Genomic DNA, 19,765 nt, shown 5'->3' with positions numbered 1-19,765 from the left:
CGATGCAGAGGCTCAACACCCTAAGGCCACTAGCAAAAATCTTTCTTTGTCCCCTTGATTGAGGGCAGAGGTCGAACCTACGAAATGCCAGCCTCTTTGCAAAGTGAGGAAAGCCACGTCTGTCTGTTGTTCTTTTTCTCTCCGACATCTCTGATTTCCTCATTGCTCGCAGAACGTGGTTTGCTGTTGTGTGAAACCCTATCCCATCAGGGAACCCAAACCCAACACATTCCATACAGGGGCCTCTGGGCCTCCCATAGGAAGTGGCCAAATTTATCCCAGCCATTTCAGCTCAGTGATTTATCTGAAGTGAGGCCAACAAAGCAACAGATGTTAAGAGACAAAAGGAAGAAGTCGAAAGGAAATCGTGTGCTCCTCGGTGACTCTCTCCGATTGCTTAGAATACACAGGACAGAGAAATGCAAAATTTCATCTCTACTTGTTTTTGCTATAATTAGCTTTCCAATTTGGAAAGAGCAGGCCATGATCAGCAAACCAGAAGCGTAGCAGTAATAACTCTGGGGAAATTGAACATTTGTTCAAATGGGAAGAGCATTTGGGCTTATCACCTCTGCTGGTACGTAGGAGAAAATGCACTAAAGTTGTTGCCCTTTGATTCCAATATTATTGTGAACATCTCCACAATTGAGTTTGAGTCATTCTGTTTAGTGCAAAATATTATAAGATAGCCTTTCCTTTGATAATCTTCATGATCAGTTTATAATGAGGAGCTACACTGCCTGGCCAAAAAAATAGTCACCACCAAAAAAAAGAGGTCAGACACTCTAATATTTCATTGGACCGCCTTTAGCTTTGATTATGGCACGCATTCGCTGTGGCATTGTTTCGATAAGCTTCTGCAATGTCACAAGATTTAGTTCCATCCAGTGTTGTATTAATTTTTCACCAAGATCTTGCATTGATGATGGTAGAGTCTGACCGCTGCGCAAAGCCTTCTCCAGCACATCCCAAAGATTCTCAACTCTGGAACAGGGTAAATCTGGACTCATCAGACCACATGACCTTCTTCCATTGCTCCAGAGTCCAATCTTTATGCTCCCTAGCAAATTGAAGCCTTTTTTTCCGGTTTGCCTCACTGATTAGTGGTTTTCTTACGGCTACACAACTGTTTAGTCCCAATCCCTTGAGTTCCCTTCGCATTGTGTGTGTGGAAATGCTCTTACTTTCACTATTAAACATAGTAGAACTCAGGTCTGTTGTTTTTCTTCGATTTGATTTCACCAAACATTTAAGTGATCGCCGATCACGATCATTCAGGATTTTTTTCCAGCCACATTTCTTCCTCGAAGACGATGGGTCCCCACTATCCTTCCAGTTTTTAATAATGCGTTGGACAGTTCTTAACCCAATTTTAGTAGTTTCTGCAATCTCCTTAGATGTTTTCTCTGCTCGATGCATGCCAATGATTTGACCCTTCTCAAACAGACTAACATCTTTTCCACGACCACGAGATGTGTCTTTCAACATGGTTGTTTAAGAAATGAGAAGCAACTCATTGCACCAGTAGGGGTTAAATAACTTGTTGCCAGCTGAAAGATAATCGCCCATGCAATAATTATCTAATAGGAGGCTCGTACCTATTTGCTTAGTTAAATCCAGGCAGTTTCTTTTGTCCAGGCAGTGTATTTTGCAATGTGCAATGGCCATCCGGCTTTTAGGATGCTAATTGAAATTAGCAGACACGTGTATAGTTTTCACGAGAACTTTAATAACACCCATCTATCTTTAAAAGCTTTTGAGGGATAGTGTGTGAAGTCTCCTTATATCAGACAAAGACTGGAAGAAAAGATGCCATCACCTATGTGATGATGTCACCAGAACCTTCAACACCATCCAGCCATCCCTGTGAAGGGGTAGTAAGCTCAGAGATATGCAGGCTGATGAGCCTGTGGTGTCCTGGATAATGGACCGTCTGTTCAGAAGACCACAGTTTGTGAGGCTCAAGGACATTGAGAACAACACTGGAGCACCACAAGGAACAGGCCTGTCTGCTTTTCTCTGTACATCTCAGAATATAAATATAAGAGCAGGTCAAGTCACTTGCAGACATTCTCAGATGATTCTACAATTATGGAGTGTGTTGACAAAGGGGATGAGACAGAGGAGAGGAGACCGGTAGAGAACTTGGTGCAAAGAGAATTGTCTGCAGCTTAACATCAGCAAGACCAAGGAGCTGGTAGTTACATTTCCCCACACCAAAGAGCCTCTATGTCTGATCACTGTTCAGGGAGTGGATGTAGAGGTGGTCCACTCCTACCAGCTCTTCAGGGTCCTCATTAATGGCAGGTTGGAGAACTTTGAGAATTGCCTGCCAGTTAACATCAGCAAAACCCAGCAACTGTCACAACAAAGAGCTTCTATATCCAGTCCCAATTCAGGGAGTGGATGTGTAGGGAGTGCAGTGCTACAAGTACTTGGGGGTCTGCATCAATGACAGATTGAACTGGTCTTATAACTCAGAGAAACTGTTTAAGAAAGGGCAGAGCAGGCTCTCTTTTATTAGGAGACCACATTCCTTTAATGACGTGTTTCAAATGTTCTACAACTTTGTGTTGGGCAGTTGTAGCAGTACTACCTTGGGAAGAACTCCATTTCCCAGCAGCCCAAGGGGGATTACCCACCTAGGATAAATGAAAAGAAAGTAGGGGCTGCTGGGGACGAAAGAGTCCAGCAGGAAAGTTGAAAGGGGGGGGGGGAGGGGCCTGGCAGAGCAACAGGAGATCAGTGTTTTTGTGTATCCTGTCCAACGTGTCGTCTGAAAAGTCAATTGTGCCCTGGATCATTTCCCGTTAGGATGAATGGACTGTCTCGTGCCTGCCTGTTGTGTGTACAGTGGAGGATTAATTGTCATGCGTCTTCAAAAGGAGCGTTCCTGTAAATCTCACTCCTCGCCACTCAGGACTACCGGTAGGACTGTTTCACTCATTTCTACGGAAGCTGTTCTTGGGATTGTCATCTTCACACCAAACCATTTCATCCACTTTTGCGTATTGGACTGTGTAACGGCATTGTCATGAGTGTTTATTATTGTGGTTCATTGTTATGTTACAACTGTGTCGCCATAGGGGAAAGGGGAGGTTTGTCTGATTGTTGTTGTTTTGTATTGGGTTTTCATTTAATATATTTATTCATTCATTGGTTTTGTGTTTCTACTTATGAGTGTTTGCGAGTCAGGCCAAGGCTGGGTGCGTTCCTGGAATGTCCACCAAAAAAAATAAATAAATCACTGTCTTATAGATGGTGTGAATCTTAGCGCTACACAGTAACATCACTTAACTCTTTCAAGGAGAATGTTGATGGAGTTAATCAACTGTAAATGATGACAAAACCCAAGTTATGTTTTAGTTGGATTCTCCTCACTAGAAGGAAAGTTAGCTTCATTGGTTTGACCGAGATTCCATGCACTCGCGTGAGTAGCGAGGAGCAAACAACAGCAAAAAACGGCATCAACGACAGGTGAAAGATCGAAGTGAATGCGTAAAGCAAAATACTCCGTGGATGACATTTTGCATATTATCGCTGAATTAGACTCTCTGAATTGTCAGACTCCGATTTTGATAGAAGTGATTGAAAACAAATGTGAATGTGAGGTAGTAGTATCAGTTGATAGGTCCCCAGCTGATCGTGGTGCTAAACAGGTTCATGTAGCTGACACACCTATTGTCAATGTTTGCCTGGTAGGACCACCACTTACAATGACAAGGGGTCCAAACCAGATTGGGATGCACTGTGACCACGACCACCACTGCCATCCCAGCCCCCCCGCAATGCAAAGACAGACTGGCTGCCAGCCTGCCACACATTTTTGGCTAACTGGCAGCCACAGTACGCAGAAAGCTTATTAAGAAGGCAGTCTCAATTATGGGATGCTTTCTGGACCTGCTGGAGGTAGTGGTGGAGGACAGAACTGATGGCCATCATGAACAATGCTGGTATGACATGCCTCTGATGAGTCTGGAAGGTGTCCCTCCTACACACATGCGTGACACGTTAATGTAGATTTTATCAATATCCAGAAACTAATATTGAAGATTTACATTTAACAAAATGTCTGTCAATAATTGTTGAAATAATGTATTTGTCTTGTATGGAGTGTAGTAAAATCCACTGCAGCTCACCCTGCCTGTCTAGCATGAGTAGTTAGACCACGGGATGAGAGAGGTGCTTACTGAAAATAAGAGAAGGAATACACCATCGTTTGAACAATGGAGTTAATTGGGGCCTACATGTTTGGGTAGCTACCTACTTGAACTACTTTATGTGAGTTAAGGGGATTTCATTGGGACAACTGCATTCATTCCAGGTAAAAGATAAACTCAATAAATAAATGTGGGTCTCGACACACAGTATACTGCATGTGTTGTGCACAATATATTTGGAAATGTGTTCGTTACAATAAAATAAGTGAAATATATAGTTCATTATACTTAGTTTCAGGTATAATCTTAAAATATATAATAATAATGATAATAATAATTCATTTCATTTATATAGTGCTTTTCTCAGTACTCAAAGCGCTATCCACACAGGGAGGAACCGGGAAGCGAACCCACAATCTTCCATATATATTTGAATTGAATATATTTGCATTATACGGAAAGATATGTGCAACTACTTATTGGGCACAATGCAATATATTTAGTTTCTGCAGGGGCAGGCTGGTTACAAATGAGACGGGCCTCCACATTTTGGAGCATCTGCAATGCCTTGACAGCACGTGCAGGTACCGCTACCAGCAAGCAGTTGACGTAATCAAGACACGACGTGACCAGTGCCGGGATGAGATGTCAAGTTGTATACTCTGTCAGATATGATCTGATGTTTAGAAAATTATAGAAGGGAGTTTATGACAAGTTTCAGTCTCTGAGCTTTGTTCTTGTTGTGTAAGGCACTTTATGAAACACTAATGGTGGTTTTGTTAACGATGGTGATGAATGGGCAGCATCCTTCCTTGCAGCAAAGAGTCCTGGGTGCTCCCTGCTGTCATATCTCAGCTTCTAATTCATGTTTTATGATTCTTTCGTTCATTCTTGATTCTTTCATTTATGTTGATTATGTGAATTATTCTTTGTTTTTGGCTTTGTCTATGTATGTAAGCTGCTTTGGTTATGTGACATGTGTTTTGTGGGCGGTCCTACAAGAGGTGTGGCCACCTGCCAATCACTGCCAGGGAAATCCCGAGGGTCTCCCACAGTTCCCGGTGGTTCATTGAGAGTTAGTTGTGCTTTTGCTGTGCTTGTGCCGTTCATATTTTGTGAAGACTAAATCTTTTATTTTATAAAGATTGTAGGAGATCCTTTTTGTGTCTTGCCAGTGTTTTTGCTGGGATTTCTCTCTCTAGTGGGCATTCTCGGAAGTGCTTTTGGACTCCTAGTTCATGACACTTGTGTGGAGTTTTCAAGTTCTCCCTGTGTCTGGATGCGGTTCCAACTTCTTCCCATAGTCCAAAGACATGCAAGTTAGTTGGATTGATGATGTTAAACTGGCAAGTGTGTGTTTGCCTTGCAATGGATCCTGCTCCTGTCTTGCGTCTGTTGCTTGCTGGGAATGGATCCCCCTTCCCCACGACTCTGCCCTGGATAAGTGAGTTAAGGAAATGGTTGGATGGTAACGAGATATCTTTTTTTTTTTTTCACTTGCAGTTGCACACCATGACCCTGAAAATACATTTAACTGCAGCTTCATTGAACCTCCCTCCGTGGCGGAGCAGCCATCCCCCTCCTGGTCATCCCAGGGTTCTTTCTCTTCATTTGAAACCACTGACGATGGGCCCGTGTACTGTGTACCTCATGAAGGTAGAGTCTTGGTCTTTTTTTTTTGTTTTGTGTTTTGGAAAACATGACTAGATGAGTGCCACCACTCCATGCTGCTTCTTTATTTGAGTTTAAAAACCACAAACAAACAGATCCAAGAGGAAGGGTGTGTGTAACACAACAGTGCACAATTACGACAATGATATCTATCAAAGGGCTGGTTGGACTGGCAACACCATGCAAAATGACAAAGCCAGAGAAAGTTTAGGTTACCGGCTGGCACCGCTGACATCCGGCAACTAGGAAAGATTCTTTTGAGTATCAAACACACAAATGAAACACTTAGTGACTGGACATACTGAGATTTTTAGCTAACATCATCCAACATTTTTAGCTTCCTGCTCCTAACACACCTCAACCTTATTATTTGTTGAACTGAAATATTTGAAATTTAAGCAGTTTTATCATCTTGCATTTTTTTGAGTTCTTGCTCCTACCTTGGCTTTGATTCTGCTTTACGTCATCATATTTGTTTTTCTGCTCACTTTCTTTCTTTTAGAGTGTGAGTTGTGGCTGTAAGGCTAATGATACGAGTTCAAATCCCGTTACTGCCAGAAGGGATGTTACTCCGTTGGGCCCTTCAGCAAGGCCTTTAACCTGAAAATTGCCCCAGGGTGCTTGTACAATGGCTGACCCTGTGCTGTGACCCCCAACAGTCATCCATCCATCCATCCATTCATTTTCCAACCCGCTGAATCCAAACACAGGGTCACAGGGGTCTGTTGGAGCCAATCCCAGCCAACATAGGGCACAAGGCAGGAACCAATCCTGGGCAGGGTGCCAACCCACTGCAGACAGTCATCCATTTCCCCATATATATATGGGTCATCACTTTAGCATCTATAAACACATGTTGCTATCGCCATCACAGTTCCTCAATTCCAACCGTGTGCAGCTCCAAGTGTCCAACAGAAGGCATCTTCCAGGAAGAAGTTGTCAGATGATTCCAGCCCAATAGGTGGTCACAGCAGCACTTGTGGACATTCAGCAACATGTCAGCCAAAAAGACGGGTTACTGAAGCAAAATACCACAGTAGGCGACTGGAGAGAGTGGTGCGTGTTGCCTGTTTCTCCTTGCAGACATTTGCGTTTTCTCATGTAAAAGTATTACTTTAACACAATTCTTAATTGGATCAAAAAAATGAATGAATAGATTGAAACAGGTGAAACTCAGTTCAGAGAAACCCGTTGAGGACTCTGTTTTCTCAGATGTACCTCGCATTTCTCCATCGGCAAGTGCGCCGTGGAGTCCGCCACCTGCTCGGCTCAAGAGTGATGAGGGTGACAAAGAATATTTTGGGAACCCAGCTGCCTTCTACACAACACTTGCTGCTTTATAAAGGCAAACAGAGCAGATCTTCCAAGTGCGCGTCTCTCAGCACTCCCTTCTGGCAAATGCTACAGCACTCCCACTAGACGATTGTGAGTTTCTATCCACCGTTCATAAGGTTAATGATCAGCCAAGTATAGTAACACATACTATACTGTAGAATAAGGTGGTCCACAAACCAATGCAAAGAGATGATTTTTGTAGGGTTATCTTTCCCCAAGGTTTGTCCATTAGGGCTAGCCTGCTTATTACCTTGCTTACTGTCGAACAGGGTGGTCCATCGATGTTTGCAGAATGACCTCTCCTCAAGCGTTGTCCATTAGGGATAGCTTGCTTACCTGTGAATTTTCAGCCTGATTGTTAAACATTTAGAGGTCTCTCCATTCTAGATAGATAGATAGATAGATAGATAGATAGATAGATAGATAGATAGATAGATAGATAGATAGATAGATAGATAGATAGATAGATAGATAGATAGATAGATAGATAGATAGATAGATAGATAGATAGATAGATACTTTATTAATCCCAGGGGGAAATTCACATACTCCAGCAGCAAAAAATATTAAATTAAAGAGTAATAAAAATGCAGGTAAAAAACAGACAATAACTTGAATAATGTTCAACGTTTACCCCCTCTGGTGGAATTGAAGAGTCACATAGTTTGGGGGAGGAATGATCTTCTCAGTCTGTCAGTGGAGCAGGACAGTGACAGCAGTCTGTCGCTGAAACTGCTCCTCTGTCTGGAGATGACACTGTTTAATGGATGTAGTGGATTCTCCATAATTGATAGGAGCCTGCTGAGTGCCCGTTGCTCTGCTACAGATGTCAAACCATCCAGCTCTATGCCAACAATAGAGCCTGCCTTCCTCACCAGTTTGTCCAGGTGTGAGGCATCCTTCTTCTTAATGCTGCCTCCCCAGCACACCACTGCATAGAAGAGGGCTTCTTAACTGACAAAGTGATTAGTTATCAACAAAAAAAGAGGAAAATGAGAACATTCTAGTCCTAAGGTGGAGTTTCCAGAACACTGTAGTAGTAAGCAAGGTTGCCAGGTCCTGGAAATATTTCCAGCCCAATGATAGCTGAAAACCCACCTTGCCAGCCCAATGAATGATGCTGTTGATGACCAGGAGGAGTTTTGGTGCTGTGAACATCTGAGTTGGGTCCTCCTTGGAGTTTGGCTACCATCGACATTCGTTCCCCTTGGAGTTTCTAAAGTATACCCTTAGAAAATGACAAAAAAATCTGAATTTTTTCCCCACACAACATTTTCAAAAATAGCCAAATTTAGTGTGAAACGTGCACACCTGGCAACACTGGTAGCAAGAGGAAGTTTCCAGAACATTCTAGTGTTAAGCAGGAGTTTGTAGTGAGTAGGTGTTTCTACTTCTAGTTCATTCACAGTCTACACAGAAATTTTTAGAAGCGTCTGGTAATGACGGTCATCTATATAAAGTGTCGAAAACCTCACGACTGATAAGTTGTAACAGTCGTAACAGTGTGAGACTTTAATATAGGAGTAATTGAGCTAAAATGGCTTCATCTGGTTTAAGAGCTGACCCAGAGGATTGGTTGCTTGCAAAGCCAGCAGGGCCAGCTTATCATGTGGACACAATGGGCACTGGCCAGGGGCCCCAGGAGCACAGGGGTCTATGATGTTTCTGTTTGACTGTCAAAACAGGGGTCCCAGCACACTACTTTGCCCAGGGGTCTATGATACTGTTAAGACAGCCCTGAAAGCCAGTCTCTCATTTATCCATAGCGAGACCACCATTTGGAGCAAAAGCTCAGTACTACAAACAAACAAAAAAAAAATCAACATGGATGCTTCTTCAATGCTTTCTGTCATGTATGGTCCATTCTCCTCTTCTTTAACAGATTAAAGTGGTTTGTCATGATTTGTCATGAAAAAAATAATTGGGGTGCCAACCGGGCAAAACCCCATTTAATATGTTGTCGCCAAAGGAGTGCACAATGGCGCAAAAAATGATCGGCAAGTTGCCGTCGTGCAAAAGGCTTTGAGGCATCAGTGTAACCTTTCTCATCAGGTCTGAATTGAGATGCCATCTCTTAGAAGCATCCCTCCTATATACCAGCCAGACAGGAAGGGGCAGGGCTTCGTTGGCTACATTGTCCTCAAGGGGCGGTTCCTTGAAGGCTGTGAGGGAATAAGAAGACAAGACTGTTAGCGATAGCATTCCCTTTATGTGATCCCAAAAGAAGATCCCCTGATATGCATACATGACAGTCATCAAAATTCAAGGTGAGCTTGTGAAGTCATGTTGGAAGAAGATGTCATTGACTTAGGAGCTCAGCAGAATGGTCTGGTTTTCTTGCTCATCTTACTTTAATCCTATTCTATTATCTATTAAGGCTTTGCTGCTGTGCCTGCTAGAAAAGCAAGACTGACAAATCTTCTTGGCACTGAAACCTAAACTGTACTTTCTTATTTTGGAGGATGATAAAGATAAAATTTGAGACAGTGAGTTCCTGAATGAATAAAAACGTCTGTTACTTAACCAATGAGCATCTCGGAGCAGAGCTTTGTGTACACACAGAACCCACTGACATGGCCAGCCTCTGCACTCCACTGATTAATTAAACTAACACAAACAGGAAGTGTGATGGAGGTCAAATGCGGTCTGCGGCGGCGTTCCAAAGTATGACTCACAAATCTGAGACTGATAGAGACTGAAAGAGATGGACTGCAGGAATTTCAATCTCTCCACTCCAGCTCACATGTACAGCTCTGACAGGCTGTCCACCCCGCATTTAGACATTTCTGTGCATATACAGTGCATTCACAACGTATTCAGACCCCTTCGCTCTCTCCACACTTTATTGTGTTGTAGGTTCCATTCTAAACAGGTAAATTTGCCCATCAGTCTACACTCAATATCCCATAATGACAATGTGAAGACTTTCAGAAAGGTTTGCAGATTTATTAAAAATCAAAAACAGAAATCTCTCATTTCTAGAAGTATTCAGACCCTTTGCTTTGATACTCTAAATTGTGGTTAGATTCATCTTGCTTGCCCTAACCCTAACCCTAATTCTGAAATTTCCAACGGGATTAATAGTTTATCTAATATAATCTAATCTAAATTCTTCTTGAGATCTGTCTAGAATTTGATTGGAGTCCACCTGTGGCAAATTCAACTGATTACAAATCATTTAGAAAGGCACACGTGTACCTGTGTGTAGAAGGTGTCACAAATCTCATAGCAGTGAAGTCCAAGGAGCTCTCTGTAGAACCTCTATGATCAAATCTTGGTGAGGCATGGATCAGGGCAAGATGATAAAACCATTTCAACATTCTTAGTGGCTTCTAAATTGTGACATTGAAGATGTTTTGCAACCACCAGGACTCTTCTTAGAGTTGGCCAACTGGCCAAAGTGAGCAACCAGACATGAACAGTCTTTGGACAAGGAGATGAGCAGGAACCCAATGGTTACTGTAATATAGCTCCAGAGATCATCTGTTGAGATAGAAGAATCTGTTGGAAGGACACCATCCCAGCAGCACTCCATGTTTTTAGGTGTTTATGGTAGGCAGAAGCCACCCTTGACTAAAAGATATAGGACAGCATTTAATGGACTCTGATAGCATGAGGAAAATGATTCTCTTGTCTGACATGGCAAAAATTGAACACTTTGGGCAGAACTTTAAGCACTATGTCTGGAAAAGTCCAGGCACTGCTCATCCCCTTCCTAATACTATTCCTGTGGTGAAGCATGGTGGTGATAGCATCTTGCCATGGGGAGCTTCCCAGCAACAGGGAAACTAAGACTGATTAAATACAGAACCAAACACAGAGACGTCGGGGTGATGGTTCACCTTTCAAAAAGACAATGATCTGAATCATACAGCCAAGACAATCCTGGAGTGACTTTGAAACAAGTCTCTGAGTGTCCTTCAGTGGCCTAACTAAAACCCCACAGAATATCAGTGGAGAGACCTGAAGATGGCAGTCTATGAATACTTCCCATCCAATCTAATGGAGCTTCAGAAGGATCTGCTATGAAGAATGGAATAAGCTATTCCAATCCAGGTGCACAAAACCTTGTAGAGACTTACCAAGAAGACTCAACGTTGGAATTGCTGCTGAAGAGGCTATGAATGAGAGATTCCAGTCTTTGATTTTGTTTTATAAATTTGCAGCCTTTCTAAAGACATATCTTCACTTTGTCATTATGGGTTATTGAGTGAAGATTGATGCCCAAAATGGCAAGTTTATCCATTAGAAAATCTTCTGAATACATCCTGAATCCCCTGTATGTAGGTGAATATTGTCACAGGTACAGAGTATGGCGGAATTCTTACTTATACTCATGACTACTGAGTATATTGTTACTACCATACTTCAAAAGTTTCTGATTTTAGTGCCAGAGCATGGTGTCGTGTAGCATATTCATTAGCACACACAAGTTAGAATGTCACTGAACTCTGTACATGTGACAATGATGACCCTATAAACCATAAACCTACTAACCTAAAAATGAAACGTCATTTGGAAATAAGTCAGTGCTCATCAGTAAACCAAATATGTATTAAACTTCTGCTTTAATGGTTTGTAACACAGGATAGATGAAAATGATTTAACTTTGAATGTCCAAGGATTAAGTAGATCTCCAACACTCAGGGGCCTTCCAGATAGGCAAAAGGTGGAAACATCAGAAAATACAAAAACTTCACAACCCTACATTGACACTTGGTTCGGTATCTTGTGATATCTGACACATGCATGCCATAATTGTACCAGAATTCAATTCAGAGTTGCACAGATCAGAGTTTAGGAGAAGGTCCTTACTGCAGCCATCGGAATGATGGATGAGTGGTTGGAATATTCTATTTATACCATAGACAGAAGAAAAAAAATGAAAAACCTGGAAGTGTATAAACAGCCAGTCCATGCCTTGATTTTCTAAGCCTACATAAACTCTGTTCAGTGCAAAAAGTGCAACTATGGAATTCCCCCCTCAAGCACACAAATATATTTTAAAGTGATAAATCAAACTAACATTATGTCTTTGATAAGAGACCAACTGTGCATCCACAGTATTACCAATTCACTTGTTTTTAAACCAGCTTAATCCCTTTCAGGGTCATAAGGACATATAACCAGATCAAGTTACATTTACTTATTTGGCTGACATCTTTACCCAAGGCAGATTACAACATTTTTGATAGTGAAAAGTCAAGCAAAATGACACCTTCTATTGGCTAACTAAAAAGATTACAATATGCAAGCTTTCAAGGCAACTCAGGCCTCTTCTTCAACATTTATGATACAATTGGTTACATTTCTTTGGGTTTTCCAAATGGAGCACAGGCAGGTCAGGTGACCTGCTCAGAGTCACAGAGTATCAGTAGTGGGGGTTGAGCCTCAGGGTTTGAAGTCCAAAGCCTTAACCACTACACCATTACATCAATCTCGAGGTAGGAAATAAACCCAGAAGCCCTTTCCGGTCATTGCATCACACATTCACACAGATACCCACACGTGTCCACCCAGTGCCAGTACAGAGATGTCTTTTAATCCAAAACACATCTCTGAAAAGTAGCAGGAAAAGCAAAGACTCCAAAGGGAAGCTCACGCAACAACAACAACAACATTTAATTCTGGAGAACATTTTCATAAAAGATATTCAGCTCAAAGTGTTTTTTCAAAATAAATACAATTACAAGGGATACATAACTAACTAAAAAAATTAATACATTTTAAATAGCACGTAGCAAGAGAATGTGTGATGTCTGCACAGATAGTGGTGATGCCAGAGTCCTGGAGCTGTTAAGCTCACTGCGCAATGGTGATGCTCACCCATGATTGTGCCTACTCTAAATTCTACATATTTATATATCAATTTCTGAAATGTTACAAAGATTAGTCAAAATAACACTTTACACAAGTGTAATAGTGCTGTGAAAATCTTCTGTTAAAGTCATGGGGTCAGTAGTGCTAGAGGAAGGAATCAGGGATGAAGTGGAAGTCAGCAACATTCGTGCCTGCGTAGAGAACAACAGATGAGATCTTTGTTATCAGACATATGCAAGAAAAGCTTCAGGTGAAAGAGAAAGAAGCCTTGTGTATATATTTGTAGATCTGGAGAAGACGTTCAACAAGATGTGGTGAGGTGGGCAATGAGAAAGTAAGGCATAGCCAAATGGTTGTAGTGATATCAATGTATGAGAAGATGCGGTGGGTTGGCACCCTGCCCGGGATTGGTTCCCTGCCTTGCCCCCTGTGTTGGCTAGGATTGGCTCCAGCAGACCCCCGTGACCCTGTGTTCGGATTCAGCGGGTTGGAAAATGGATGAATGGATGTATGAGAAGACACGAATGGTGGTCAGGACAGAAGATGTAGATAAGGAATTCTTTGAGGTGACAGTAGGGCTGTACTAGGAAATCCATTACAATCCATTGCTTTTTGTGATAGTGGAGGCGATAACCGGAAAAGTGAGGGAAGGATTGTCACGGGAGCCCTTGTACACCAATGTCTTTGTGTTGATTGCAAAAAGTGAAGCAGAACTGAAGGAGAAGATACTGAAATGGGGAGCTAGTTTGGAAGATAAATGTGTGAGCAATGATACTGTACATGGCAGCAAAGGGACAGGAGGTGTGGAAGAGATGCGTGACATGGGTGGATAAAAACACAATCCACTGCTTGGGTTGCTGAAAGTGAGTGTGCAAAAGGTGTAGAGAACTTTAGAACAATCTAGACGAGAAAAAGCCATTTGGCCCAACAAAGCTCGCCAGTCCTATCCACTTAATTCTTCTGAAAAACATCAAGTTGAGTTCTGGAAGTCCCTAAAATCTTGTTGTCTACCACACTACAACAATAACAACAATATTTATTTATAAAGCATGTTTTCATACAAATGATGTAGCTACTTGGTAGCTTACTCCACATGTGAAGGTTAGTCCACAGTGAGACCTTTGTTTCTAGAAAGTCTGTGAGAGGAGTGCAGAATGTTGATAGCTGTAGTAAATGTACATTTTGATATTGGCAATGGATGTTTGGAGAAGGTAGGGATGTTGTGCTACTTAGATGACATGTTGAGTGGAGACAAGGTACAGCAAGGACAGGCAGGTTGAGAAGTGCATGGAAGAAGATGTCCAACATTGTGACTTCTAAAGGAGTCTCTCTCACTTTAAAGGACAAAAGTTTGTGAAAGCGGTGGGAAGAATAGCGTAGTCTATGAGAGTTAGACACGGTAAATAAAGGAAGAACATGAAGGAAAGCAGGAAAGAACAGAGTTTAGAAAGATTAGATGAATACATGGAGGGTTACAGAGCTGAGTGCTGAGTTAAGACAGAAGCTTTGTGTGGAGTGATAAGAGTTGTGCTGAGGAGAAAGAGACTAAGAAGGTTTGGACAAGTGGAAGGAAAGTCAGGGGATGAGTGGGTGAAGTGGTGTAACAAGTTGGAGGTGAAGGGGATGAGACCCTTAGGGAGGCCAAAAATGATGTGGTTGGAGGTGGTTCTGGATAATATGAAAAGAGCAGGCCTCACCCCAAAAGGATGTTAAGGACTGCAGAGAGAGGAAGAGGAAGACTTGAGGGGCAATCAGCTAACCCAGGAAAACCTAGGAAATGGTCATAAAGTAATGTTGAGAATGAAGAGAGATAAAAGCCTCCCATGCTACATATATCTTTGTTTAGGTATCTGTTTGTTGATGTTTCCACTTTTGTGGAAAATTCAATCCTATAGTAAGCAGTTAAACTTGTTGTGCTCATCCAAACTTACACTTGTTTCAGAAGTTCAGTCCTGTTTTTGATGATACAAGAACTTACAATATACAATATATTAATATATCATCTTAACATATCTAAATGTGTATCCTCCTCTTTTCAGAATCCATAACTGAGAATAAAGACAAAGGAAGCCAAAACATCCTAGAGAAGGTTGCTCCACCGATCAGCGAGGAAGATGCTGGTGAATACACTTCCCTAAAAGAAACTAGCTCACCCAAAGCTTCTCCCTGGGACAACACTAGCGAAGTGCCTGTGCTGAAATCATCAGACAGTGATGGCTCCAGCAGTGGATCAGAATCTATAAGTGGTGGTGCTCTCTATGCACGGATTGCCAGATTGTCCAAACAGTCAAAAGAGGAAGATGATAGCATAATCAGTGATATCAAGGGCAACGGGAAGCCTCCATCACCAGAAAGAGCAAAGCCTCGCCCACCTGACCCTTCCACCAAACCCAAAATCTCATGGATTCATAACAAGTTTGATACCAGCCAGTCATCTGAGACAAGTCAAATGTCTCCTTCTAGCAAGGATAAGAAACAAAGTGACACTTCCGACAAAAGCAGGGAGAAGCACAGTAGCCGGACAAAGGAGAAGTCTGCAAAGCTTGGCAAGGAACAAAGTTCCGCAGACTCCAGTCAATCACCAGACAAACATCGATCTCGAAAGACCAAGTCTGGTCATGAGCAAATGGAGCATATCAATGGTGCAGTTCAGAATGCTTTGAAAAAAATCGGCAACTTCCCCAGGGAGAGGAAAACCAGTGAAAGCAAAGAGGGGCCCAAAGGTCCAAGTAAATCTCGATCGGAAGTTGTTCACCCACACCTGAGCTCAGAGGCAGCTACTCTTTTAGCTGCCCAGCTAAAAGAGAAGACCCAGACCATTAACCGGAATGAAGGCTCCACTAAGCAGAATGGGGTGGCCTCCCCCCAAGCCCAGAGGGAGAAGCCCACTCCACCTCAGAAAGCCAAACGTTCCATATCCAACACCAACCAGAGCTCCAGCAAACCTCTGCTGCCCACTTCTAACAATCTGCAAAAGATGGTGGCCCCCGTGTCAGAAACCTTGGCGTTGGAGGCCAAGAAGAGCCTTGAGAAACAGGACTCGAATAACATCAAACAGGAAATGGAGGACTCGACACCCAAGAAGACGCCAATCAAAAAGCCCCCAAGGAAGAAGGGCAGGGAAGGAACTTTGGACTCTGAATTTAAATCCCACCCCAAAACTGCAATAATGCCCCCTCAGATTGTAAAGTAAGAGACTTTGACACCTGGGGTGTTCAAAACATCTTTGAATAAATTCTGAAAGAGTTTTTTTTTTTTTAAACAAAGCAATGTTTCGGAGAACTAAACTTTTGGGATTGTCCTAAGGCTGGATGTGACTATTTTCTATTTTATTTTTTTTGTACACATTTTGTATTGAAGCCAAAGTTTCTGTACATTCTGGAATCCCATTATGGGGAAGAAAAAGGCAAGCGCTTCCATATTTTGTTTTGTTTTTTATTTGCTGCACAACAAACATTCGACAACTTTGCTTAAAATTCGGAGAACAAGGAATTACAATTCCATAGAAGTCTTTGAGAAGATCTCCAAAAACGTAGACACAGATAGGCAGATTGTTCTCCCCTGCCCTGAAGACTCATGAAGTGTCTGCGTTGTTACAGCATGTGAGATTTTTGACGGCAATTAACAGCTCAGCCATGTGTGTGGCTGCCGAAGTTCTGCTGGTACTAAGTACGTTCAGTAATGTGATAGCTCTTCATCCAAAAGCTTGATTACAGTATCAATGATCAAAGCGACTGCCATGCAGTAAGGGTAGGTTCCTCTGCTACAGCCATGGCCAAAGTGTCATTTTTGAAGATCCCGCCGAAGTACAAATGTTACAAACAAGCACCAGTAAAGAAATGTAGATGAATTCCAGATAAACATGTACTCAGCTCCTTATACTCATCTCTCAACCAGAACCTGAAACATTTGGCAGATCAATGAGGAGAAATGGATGGTGCACACTGGTCATGCTTACGTCTGACCGCCTCAGAATGCAAAACCTATTTTGGTACTTGGATGATTCATATGTCGTAAAATATTTGAGTATACTTTCCGAGAATTTGTCCCTTTAAATGAAATGCCTGTGACAGCCTACGGGAGAGTACAGCTTGGCACTTCTCAGACATTGCTGCTAAATGTTAAGATGGCAATTGTCTACACCTTAAGGGTCACGGCCACATCTTTTGCGATCTAGTGAGTCTAACGTCTACCTCTTAGCGGGTTGTGATGAATTGTGGCCATTGCTTATCGACATTTGGCTTTGTTGGAAGTTGCCATGCCATTGTGCTTAAGAGAAGTGGAGTCCAAACTGCAATGGTGCCATTCATCCACTTCACAGAGGATGACAGTCTAGATGGTTTGATTACGTCATAGAAAATTCATTTATAACCATAAAGTGTCATTTGGGGTAAATGAACACCACCGAAACTCCATGGATAATCCTGAGGACCACTTTGGTGTTTAACAAGGAACCAGAAAACATTCAGATGGGGCCAACATTTTAATCAGACGAGCCAACAGTCTCACTGCCTACCCCCAGATTGACGTTCCTATGTCAACGCCTACCCTGCATTTGCCATTTTTCTGTCATTGTGATGCGAATGAAATTTACTAGTCAATAAACTTTCAAAATAAATATGGAAATAGTTCAGACATTTGGACCCTAGGAAAGCCAATCTACAGGTCATCTGTTTTTTCTTGCATTCTGGACTGCCAATGATTGGGAGCAAAAGTGAAAAAGGAGCTACATTCAGGGTACGGTTCACTGAACTGTCAGTGCCAATAAAGGGAGACTTGTGCCTTGAGCTCTTCTATCAGTATTGAAGTGGGGGAGGTGGGGGGGGGAGCGGGGGGGTCATCGTGCCCACCAACCTGTTTTTTTTTTTTTTCTGCGCACCAAGAGAGAGCATGGAAGGTACAGCCGTTCTCCGGGCTATGTGCTCTCCTTGTGCCTGCATTCGAAGACTTGACGTGTGTTTTGACAGTATTATTGTTAAAGGGTTATAAGCTGTGCTTATTAATATAAATCCATTGCTACTTCTGTTTTATACTAGTGTCAATAAACTGGCTTTTATATTTCATTCAAGACTTTATTAGCATGCATGTGATTCATTCTGCCATTGAAAAAGGATGAAGGATTTCATTTTGGGATTCTTTTGTGTTTAACAGTGAATTTACTCCGGTCACATTCCACGTTGTTTCCTTCACTGTTTTTTCACAGACAGACAGACAGACAGACAGACAGACAGACAGACAGACAGACAGACAGACAGACAGACAGACAGACAGACAGATAGATAGATAGATAGATAGATAGATAGATAGATAGATAGATAGATAGATAGATAGATAGATAGATAGATAGATAGATACTTTATTAATCCCAAGGGGAAATTCACATTCTCCAGCAGCAGCATACTGATACAAAAAAACAATATTAAATTAAAGATTGATAATAATGCAGGTAAAAAAACAGACAATAACTTTTTATAATGTTAACGTTTACCCACCCGGGTGGAATTGAAGAGTCGCATAGTTTGGGGGAGGAACGATTTTCTCAGTCTGTCAGTGGAGCAGGACAGTGACAGCAGTCTGTCGCTGAAGCTGCTCTTCTGTCTGGAGATGACACTGTTTAGTGGATGCAGTGGATTCTCCATAATTGATAGGAGCGTGCTTATTGCCCGTCGCTCTGCCACAGATATTAAACTGTCCAGCTCCATGCCAACAATAGAGCCTGCCTTCCTCACCAGTTTGTCAAGGCGTGAGGCTCTATTGAGGCTCTTCTTTCACTGCTTTCAGTCATTTATATCATTTTAGAGAGTCGGGGCAGTCAGCGTGAGCTCCTGTGACCTCCAGTTGTGTAGTCTGACATATCCAGTAGCTCAATCCAACAAGTCTGCGCTTCATCCTAACAACATTTAACAGGTTTAATTTTGTCTTGAGTCATAGGGAGAACTCTCTGTATGTGAGAGCTGACCACCAAGTATCACCCACCTGAAAGTACAAAGCATATATTGTGGCTACAGACAATAAGTAACATGGGTGTTTTGGACCTGACAAACACAACAGAGATCATCTTCTTATATAATACGCTACCGTGGCTGTCCATTTGTCTGTCCAGGATTTTAAATCACCTGTAGTTCGAAAACCGTTTGACCTATTGACCTGAAATTTGGTACACATATACCACGCGACCTCTACTGTCCGCTTTTGAAGTGATGATTTTTATTACTCTTTTCATTTTATTTTATTGTAGAATCAACTCTTGGCAGTGGGCAGCAGGGGAGCCGTGCAGCTCATGCGTATGGGCGCCATTCTCATCCCTACCACCTTCGCCATCACTTCCCCTACCTCTTCATATCTTAAATCATTCCTGAGGCAGATTGAAGACTTAAGTGCCAGCTTAAGTGAAAAATTAAGAAAAATGTACTAAGTAATTGCAACACAAACACTGAATTAATCAGTTTTAACATGAAAAGATGCCGACGGAAGAAGAGAAGAAGCGGGCTGCTAGGGTGGAGATAATGAGAACTGCTCAGGAAGCAGCAAGCGCATCAACCTCCGAGCAAACGAATGGTAAACATACAGAGAAAGAGGATGAAAACTAGGAATGCTCAAGTCAAGCGTATTCACTGCACATTATCGTGCAGTGCGCTGTTACTGGTCTGTAAGATATTGTGTGTTTTATATACCAGAACATCCATCCATCCAGTTTCCAACCCGCTGAATCCAAACACAGGGTCACGGGGGTGTGCTGGAGCCAATCCCAGCCAAAACAGGGCACAAGGCAGGAACCA

General features: G+C 42.2%; 1 protein-coding gene across 1 annotated transcript in view; it reads left to right on the top strand.

Annotated features, from left to right (window-relative positions):
- scarf2 (scavenger receptor class F, member 2) overlaps positions 1–18,049 on the top strand; it is an 88,646-nt gene extending 70,597 nt beyond the window's left edge. The window contains exons 10-11 of the mRNA XM_051921347.1: positions 5,664–5,816; positions 15,026–18,049. Of these exons, the coding sequence (XP_051777307.1) occupies positions 5,664–5,816; positions 15,026–16,179 (1,307 nt within the window). The 3' untranslated portion in view covers positions 16,180–18,049. The remainder of the gene's footprint in view (positions 1–5,663; positions 5,817–15,025) is intronic.
- The last annotated feature ends 1,716 nt before the right edge of the window (positions 18,050–19,765 follow it).

Source organism: Erpetoichthys calabaricus, chromosome 18 (genome assembly GCF_900747795.2).
Source record: "Erpetoichthys calabaricus chromosome 18, fErpCal1.3, whole genome shotgun sequence".
NCBI lineage: Eukaryota > Metazoa > Chordata > Cladistia > Polypteriformes > Polypteridae > Erpetoichthys > Erpetoichthys calabaricus.
Note: the sequence above shows the minus strand (reverse complement) of the source record. Positions and strands in the feature narration are given on the sequence as shown.